This window comes from Pectinophora gossypiella, chromosome 8 (assembly GCF_024362695.1).
Source record: "Pectinophora gossypiella chromosome 8, ilPecGoss1.1, whole genome shotgun sequence".
Classification (NCBI taxonomy): domain Eukaryota; kingdom Metazoa; phylum Arthropoda; class Insecta; order Lepidoptera; family Gelechiidae; genus Pectinophora; species Pectinophora gossypiella.
Window position 1 is genome coordinate 16,736,406 of NC_065411.1, and position 8,918 is coordinate 16,745,323.

Genomic DNA, 8,918 nt, shown 5'->3' on the forward strand with positions numbered 1-8,918 from the left:
TTTAAAAAATAATAAACAGCGCATTCAAAGCCATTCGCTTTCAAAAGCGTGCGACTTGTAACATAACATAATATGCTCACGACAGTAAGCCAATTGGAGTAGTAGAGGTACATCCATCGCAAGATGACCTAACCGAGCTTTCTGTTAGACCAACGTGACAAGTGGTGAACCGTATCGCCGTCTATAATTGTCGAACCAACTGTGTTAGTGTAAACTGCAGTTAAGATAAATTGGACTCATTGGTGCAAGTTCAGATCCGACAATAGCACCACAGGACCATAATGCCTATTTCTCCCATCAGGTGTCGCTACTGTTGAGTATTCTTAAATTTTAACAGTTCCCCATCGACCACTCCGGCGGGGTCGGTATCGAGGTTCTGAAGTGTTTGGTGTCGCGAGCAGATTGGACTCCTCTATGGCTAGAGTAATCAGGTCAAAAACATAAGCTCATGACTAAGTAGGTATAGAATAGTCTAGAATAAATATAAAACACTAATTACATACACAATGCCATTCAGAATAATCTAGATGGTGTACCTTTAAAACCACCGTAGCTTTTTAATTTACATTTGTTTGCATTTATAAATATCCATCTTGTATAAAAAGGCTGTAAAAACTACCAAAAGAAAATAAAATAAAAAATAACTCGAGAGAATAATGTTTTTTTTTTGTCCGCTAGTTCTTATCACACATTTTAATGAGTACCTTTGTGCAACTGTTTCTACAAAAATATATGAAACCTTGTTCTTGGTTGTTGACCTAACAAACCACAAACGAATATTTTTACATATCTCTAACATTAAAAAACTAAAAAACAGGACAAGACCGAGTCGTTCTCAAGCGCTGAATGTTCTGTTCATCAGAGGTTGAAAGGCTGCGCACCACCAACAACTTGGCGAACATGTAGGGGTTTTTTTAAATTTTTCGTTTTTAAGGTTGATCTCAAGCGAGCTATCTATAGCTCGTTTGAGATAAATAATCGAATGCCAAATTTCAAATCGATAGCAAACAGACTGAATCGCACCATAAAGGTTTCTTTTACCAATTTGTTTTGGATCCCTAAAAAGATCTTGATAAAGAAGATTTACTGGCACGAATACTACAGTTTTGAGTCCGACTATTTTTATTAAGTCATAGATTATTCATTATCATTATAATCTACCCTAAAATTCATATTTTTGAGGTATGTGGCTCGTGGTGTGCGGAGCTGGAGTAAATTTAAATGAAATTGCACATAAAAGTTAAAAGTGGACTGTATTTAATAGGATTATATTTTATAGTTACATTTTGAATGATTACGCAAAGAGTTGAAGGGAAAGAGTGTTACAATCGCCATCTTGTGGTCGAATTAAAAAACTTAAATCTAGTGTTGCCACATTATTTTATGTGAGGATTCGAACATAATTGCCCCACCAGCAAAAAGAGAAACATTCACAAAATATCCTTAAACAGTTTGATTATAAGCGAAAGGAACAAACAGTGGCAGGATAATTAAAAGTTAAATATCAATAATGACTGATTAAACAACATTTTTGCTAATGTAGCTTAACACTTATTAATCTACGTAAGTGACCTAAGACCTTAAAAGTCATAATAAATAGTTTGTGAAAATTTTAATCAACTTAAAAAGTAACCTTGACTTTATGTGAACAAAACAAAATAAAAGATTTATGCAACTAGTAAAAAGTTAATTTTTTTTGAAAGCTTATCCTAGTTGTCTTATTGAAACCCTATCCTATTTATCCTTATTGAAACCTTATGCTAGTTGTCTTACAAATTATAATAAATTTGAAAAAAGATACCCTTTTGGTAAGTATAATGCACATCGGTCACATTATTGTGTGTAGATAATACACAAGGCTGCCAGGCAGCAGTAAAAGAAAAAGGACTAACTTATCTATTACATAATATTATGCCTATTTTAAGAATTATAATATAAAGTCTATCACAAATATTTTTAACAGAACAAAACTATTACTTTATCCATAGAACAAAGCCCTACCTATTCAAAACATATCAATAAATTGGCAATGGACATACCTTTGTGATACTGGTTCGTACAACATTACCATTAGGCATTTTTACATCAAATGCACGCACCTTGTTGTCGTTACCTGGGTAAAGTTTTACAACCCTTGCCATAGGCCATTGGAAAGGCATAATATTATTATCTCTAAGGATTATTAAAGTACCAACATCAATATTAGGAGTACTAGTTTTCCATTTTGGCCTGTTTTGCAACATAGATAGGTACTGTTTTTGCCATTGCTTAAAAAAGTTCTGTTTAATTTTAGTACATTGCTCCCAAAAGTGAAGCTTATTAGTAGGAATGTCAGTGAGATCCTGTTCTGGGAAAGCAGTAATTGGAGCTCCAGTAAGAAAGTGACTTGGCGTTAAATATGAGAGATCTGAGGGATCCGAGGACATAGGCGTAAGCGGCCTCGCATTCAATATACCTTCAATCTGTATGATAACAGTGTTTAGCTCCTCATACGTAAGTACTGTCTGCCCAATTACTCTTTTCATATGATACTTTAAACTCTTAACCCCAGCCTCCCATAACCCACCAAATACCGGACTATACGCGGGAATGAAATTAAAGGTGATACCTTGATCAGCTGTAAACTTCACGACTGAATTTTGGTGTGTTGGGTGAGACTGTAGTTTGTACAACTCCTGTAATTGTGAGTTTGCACCTTTAAAAGTAGCTGCATTGTCACAAAAGATTTGCGAAGGTTTATTCCGCCGTGCAATAAATCTTTTTAAGCAATTTAAAAAACAAGCTGTGGTTAAATCGGAAGCGAGCTCCACATGTATCGCTTTTGTGACAAAACATACAAATATTAACACATATGCTTTTAAAATAAGTGGTTTCCTAACACGGTGTAATTTTATATTAAAAGGACCTGCATAGTCGATGCCGACCTTCTCGAAAGGCCTGGCTACAGTGACCCTTTCGGCTGGCAGAGACCCCATCAGCTGTGATGCAGCCTTTGCCTTTAGCTTAAAACATTTTATACATTTGTGAATTACATGTTTTATTTCCCTTACAGCATTGATAAGCCAAAACTTATTATTAAGTGAAGCAAGCAATAACTTAGGTCCCGCGTGTAATAAAGTTTCATGTTCTTTCCATATAAGAAGCTTAGTGATGTGAGAACCTTTAACAAGTATCAATGGGTGCTTTTGAGTGAATGGAAGCTGTGAATTTTCCAATCTCCCACCAACTCTTAATAAGCCATTCTTATCAAGAAAAGGACTCAATGCTGATAGAGAATGTGATACAGGTTTGTTAGCCTTTAAGCAGGCAATTTCTTTTTGATAATGCCTCTGTTGGTCCATTTTAATAATTGTTAATAAAGCGTTTTCAAGCTCACACGGCTGAAGCGCGCCCGTACGCCTTTCTGTTATATTTTTTATCTTACAATTATCCGAAAATCGTAGCATATAGGCTACAACTCGTTTTAGTTTTGTAATATCAGAAAAGCGAGCAAGTAGGTCCATATTAAAGGCATTATCATTGTTAGTTACAACATGACAAGCATCATTACAGTTTACAATAATGCAACATTTTTTGTTAATTTCAGGCAGTTCGTGCGGTGATAAAGGCTCATGCTTTGCATTTCCATGAGAAAATGAGTTGTTATTTAGAAATTGAGGCCCGTGCCACCAAAGCTCATTGTTCTGCAATGCATGAGGCTCCACTCCTCGAGAGAGACAATCCGCGGGGTTGTCAGTGGTCTTCACATAGAACCAAGGCCATCCTGAAGTCAGCTCTTTGATTTTAATGACTCTGTTTGCGACATATGACAGCAGTTTGACTGGTTCCATGCTCAGCCACGCCAGCACGATCTGTGAATCGAGATACAAATAAACTTTTAAATTATCACATTGTGTTTTCAATGTTTCATATGCCCTTTTAGTTAACATAGATAATAAGAGAGCACTATTCAATTCTTTTCGTGGTGTAGAAAGGTCGTTATTGGTTGAATTTGCTCGCGACTTTGAACATAATAAATGTATATTTACAGTACCATCAGCCTTGATACTTCTGATGTACAAACAGCAACCGTAAGCCTTATTAGAGGCGTCAGCGAATCCAACCAATTCCACCTGTTTCGCATTTTCTACATTAATGTGTCTCTTTGTTTGTATGTCTGACATTTCAATTAAATCTTTAGCAAACATTAACCATTTTGCATTTATATCCTCGGGGAGGATGTCATCCCATGACACCTTCAGCGCATAAATATCTTGCATTAAAAGTTTTGCAGACACTATAATAGGTCCCACTAACCCCAGAGGATCGAAAATTTTACTAATAAATGACAAAACTTGCCTTTTAGTGTATTCCTTTTGAATATTACTTTCAGAACAATGAATGTAAAAATTGTCTGATTTGGCATTGTAACGCAAACCTAACGTTTTAAGAAAAGAATTATCTTTACTCATGTCAATGTCCGTGATTGGGTCTTGCTTGGTTGTGAGGTGGTTTAACAAATAGGTATGATTAGAGCCCCATTTGTGCAGCTCGAACCCCCCCAGCCTTAACAACTCCACTAGCTGTTCTTTTATGATTTTAAGTACACTTAAATCATTGTGCCCAGTGAGAATATCGTCGACATAAGTTTGCGTTTTCAAAACAGTGGCGGCTAAATTGTGTGTGTCTTTATAACGTTCGGCTAACTCGAGCAAACACCTGGTTGCTAAGTACGAAGAACTTTTAAGTCCGTATGTCACGGTTTTTAATTGTAAACAAGACACAGGTTCTTCTATAGATTGACGCCACAAAATGTTTTGTAAAGCCCTATATGGAGGACTCACAAGAATTTGTCTAAACATTTGTTTTATATCACAAAGTAAAATATACTTTGGCAATCTGAATAAGATTAGTATATCAAAAAGTTCATTCTGAACTATCGGTCCATTTAAAAGGACATCATTTAATGAAATCATGCTTTTAGTCTTGAGACTGCCATCAAATACAGTTCTCATTTTTGTTGTTGGACTATTAGCATTGAATACTGGATGATGTGGCAAAAAGTAACAAGCATCCTTTTCTAAATTATAATTTGAGACATCATAGTGCTCAGCATGACCTAACGCTAGGTATTCATTAATAAAGTCTTTATACATCTGATAAAGCTTATCATTTTTTAATAATCTTCGCTCAAGATTATAGAATCTTTGTAGAGCAATTGAAAAAGAATCTCCAAGATATACTTTAGTTATAGGCTGCTTTAAAGGAAGTGCTACTGTGAATCTATTGTTTTGTAAAGTGACAGTTTGTTGGAAAATACTTTCTGCTAGTTCCTGCTCTGACGATTGCTCAGAGTAGACCTCAGGAACTTTTTCAGCTTGCCAAAATTTGTTAATGTTATTATTTAATTCCTCAAAAGATGACTCTTGGCTTGAAATAGGTACAACAGTATTTTCCTGTGAGTCCTCCACATTAGGTGTTGACAAATGAATATTCTCACTTACTTGGTTTTGAACAGATATGGAGTGGTCAATGCTGGGTAGGGATACGTACATTGGAGGCAACGAACCGGCTATCACATCACCAAACTTTGTCTTGAGTAGGTAAGGTCCATTTTCCTTAAGCGGGGATGCCTGGTGCTCCAATGCCTGTAAAACCACATCACAACCCAATAAAATATCTATAGGAGCTGACTGATCAAAGTTCTCGTCTGCAAGTAAATTGTTTTGCCCTATATCCAACCTGTTTTTAAGAATTTTAAATTGTGGAAGATCACAAGTTATCCTGTCAACAATACAACAGTTTATGTTCATTTTAAAATCAGAAACACGGGAATGTATATCAAATTTAGCCCTTTTGTTATAATTTTTCACTTCCTGGCATACACCGAGGATAGTGTTCTTTTGATCATATATCTTGGAATTTATTTTGTCCAATAAACTGGAGCAAACTAGAGAGACTTGACTCCCTGAATCTAACAGGGCTCGCGCGGCGCACCTAGTGCCATCTTGGCATTCTACTAGGACCTGTGCTGTAGGTAATAATACCTTGGGTTCATCACCATTCTTACAAAATAAATTTACTTTAGATTCACCTGTACCAGTATTTGTTGGTGACACTGGCAATGAATTTGTACCTTCAGCATGAAGCAATGAGTTGTGGTCACCTTGGCAAAAACTGCATTTAAAATTAAACTTACAATTTCCATTGTGTTTATTAAGGCATACTTGACACAAACCATGTTTGTTGACAAATGTGCTTCGACTACCATAATTTGCCATTTTGAATTTGGCACAAGTGTACAGCTTGTGAAAATTATTATTGCAGAACTTACATTTTGCTGAAGGTGACTGCTTCTTTACTGTAGACACTGCCTGAGCGCACACAGCCATTGAGTTCTTACGTGGCTCCTCTTTGGGGCCCGTAGCAGTCTCAAGTGCTACAGCTCTATTTTCTATAAATGATAAGAAGGAATCTAATGAAGGCATGTTCTTTTTGTTCTCTCGTTCTAGAAAAAATGCTCTGACGGTATAAAAGTCCAACTTGCGTTGTAATATGCAAATAAGAATGGCATCCCAACTTTCAGTAGGTAGCCCTAAATTTTTTAATGCACTTAAGTGCTGTTTCACATGATTACCAATCATACGAAACCCTGAAGCACTAGGCTTCTTTATAGAATCAATATCCAACAAGGCATTGACATGATGAGAAATCAGTTTGACTTGATTGTCATAACGATCCTTTAATAAATTTAAAGCAACAGAATAATTCTCTGAGGTTAGTGGGAGGTGTTTTATAACGTCTAAAGCCCCCCCTGATAAGAAAGTTGTAAGATAGTACAACTTGTCACACTCACTTAGTGCACTATTTTCGTTTACGACCGACATAAACATATTTATGAATGGTGTGCACTCACCGATATTATTTCCGTCAAATTGACGTATATTTATGCGCGGAAGGCGTTGGAATTTTCCACCTCCTTCTCCCGAAATCGAGCGTTGATCTGGTCTTGAGCCTGAGGGTTGCAATTTGCTTATTAACTTATTGAGCTCAGCTAAAACGGTACAATATTTTTCTTCAATAGAATCAAAATTTTCCGTGTCTGATTCCACCAAAGATATAATATCAATGTTTAGGCTTTCATACTTTGAAAATGCCTGAATAACGCGTTCACGTTTCACTTCCAATTCTTCCAAGGTTATGGAATCCTTTTTGTTGGGATCAAACAAGGAATTGTAGATGGATGTTAACGTACCTTTTGCTTGCCCTCTGGCCGCGACCAATCTTTTTATATCCGTCATGGTTCCTGATTGTTATGCACTTTATTTTTATAATATTAAACAATAATTGCAATACAATTTCACAAATTCCGCAGTGTAAAAATGAAATGACGACGCAAATTGTCCAATAAAATGGCGGTGTGATCGATTGAGTGAATAAATCCAGAGTAGCGATGGGCGTTATTAACCATAACTGGTTATATATGCAGTTACGAGCTCGAACAGTGATCACTCGTTTTCCACTACAACAAAAACTAGTGATATTCATAACGCCATTTAAACGATCGAAATAGGCATCAGTCTTCAATAACTCTTTTAATCACAACGCCATAAAGTTAAATCGAATTCACTCTTATGTTTAAGGCATAGCGTCGATGTTTGGCTACTTTCACTACTCACGCAAAATCACTGGTTTTACAATACGTGTGCGTGAAGAAGAATTAAGTTATACTGCTACCTAACCAAACGATTTTACGTTACAATTATCACGTTTGCTTCAGAACGTTGTGAAAATAACTAGTTATAAAAATCACTAGTTAAGAAACTAGTTATTGGAAATCACATAACGCTTACGTTACGTTATCTCAAAAACCGATAACGACCCATCGCTAATCCAGAGACCGATTCGATCCGATCGCATACGCAGCGCTCCCTATCGAGCACTTTTTGCACTAATCACGATACGAACCAACTTCACTCGCGCGCGTAATTTGATATCTTCTTATACAATGATATTTTCGGATTCACTCACGCACTTTTGGATAAATCGGCAAAGTTTATTATAAAAACCAAAGTTAAAAGTCAGGTATACGAAAATTATCGATGACGATGTTTACTCAGGACGAAAATTCAGGAACTTCACGCTACTCAATCTCGCTCGCTGAGTGGTCGAGCGAGTGAAATGGGATGGCGCGCAAAACGGCAGCGCTCACGCACACAAACACAAATGTATGTATCGATACTATGGCTATCGATGTATGCTACGTGTTCACTTGGACGCGTAGATCATATTATTATTATGTAAATTATTATGAAAACAGCTCCTTGATGTCTTCTTATAAGCAAATAGGTATGCTTTAAAATGCTTTTCTTGTGGATCCTCAGTCCAACGAAGAGAAAATAGCCACCAACAATAGCTTGGGGCGTAATGGCGTCTGTCGACGAATTTTATAGAACTCACCAACTATAGCTTGGCGATTTTTACAGTACCTTCCTCGCTGACTGTGACAATAGCTCACGAAGCCGGAGAACTCGCAGGTACTTACGATGGTGCCCAATATTCCCAACAATAGCTTGGGTAGGCTTGCGTCGTTGCGTGGACGGCGAAATTACGTCACATTATAGAACACAACGCGCACTTTTCACTCTTACTATTTTTTAAATCCGGCTCGAAGGACCATTTTATGTGCGGAGCTGGAGTAAATTTAAATGAAATTGCACATAAAAGTTAAAAGTGGACTGTATTTAATAGGATTATATTTTATAGTTACATTTTGAATGATTACGCAAAGAGTTGAAGGGAAAGAGTGTTACAATCGCCATCTTGTGGTCGAATTAAAAAACTTAAATCTAGTGTTGCCACATTATTTTATGTGAGGATTCGAACACGTGGTAGGCACGTTTTATCGGCCGGATGCTCTGTAGACGGTAACTATCGCA

The 8,918-nt window shown here is 36.7% G+C and overlaps 1 protein-coding gene across 4 annotated transcripts; it reads right to left on the minus strand.

Annotated features, from left to right (window-relative positions):
* Positions 1-1,236: 1,236 nt before the first annotated feature.
* LOC126369201 (uncharacterized) lies at positions 1,237-7,867 on the minus strand. 4 transcript variants are annotated; one of them, XM_050013504.1, is made up of 5 exons: positions 7,235-7,866; positions 6,896-6,994; positions 6,314-6,433; positions 5,549-5,627; positions 1,237-3,851 (listed from the first exon to the last, which is right to left on the minus strand). In XM_050013504.1, exon 5 carries the CDS (start codon positions 3,828-3,830, stop codon positions 2,016-2,018), a length of 1,815 nt encoding a protein of 604 aa, XP_049869461.1. In that variant the 5' UTR covers positions 3,831-3,851; positions 5,549-5,627; positions 6,314-6,433; positions 6,896-6,994; positions 7,235-7,866; the 3' UTR covers positions 1,237-2,015. The 4 variants fall into 4 exon arrangements, with proteins under 4 accessions (XP_049869461.1, XP_049869460.1, XP_049869459.1 ...); XM_050013503.1 differs by having other exon boundaries at positions 5,533-5,627; positions 7,235-7,865; XM_050013502.1 differs by having other exon boundaries at positions 5,484-5,627; positions 7,235-7,865.
* Between the last annotated feature and the right edge of the window lie 1,051 nt (positions 7,868-8,918).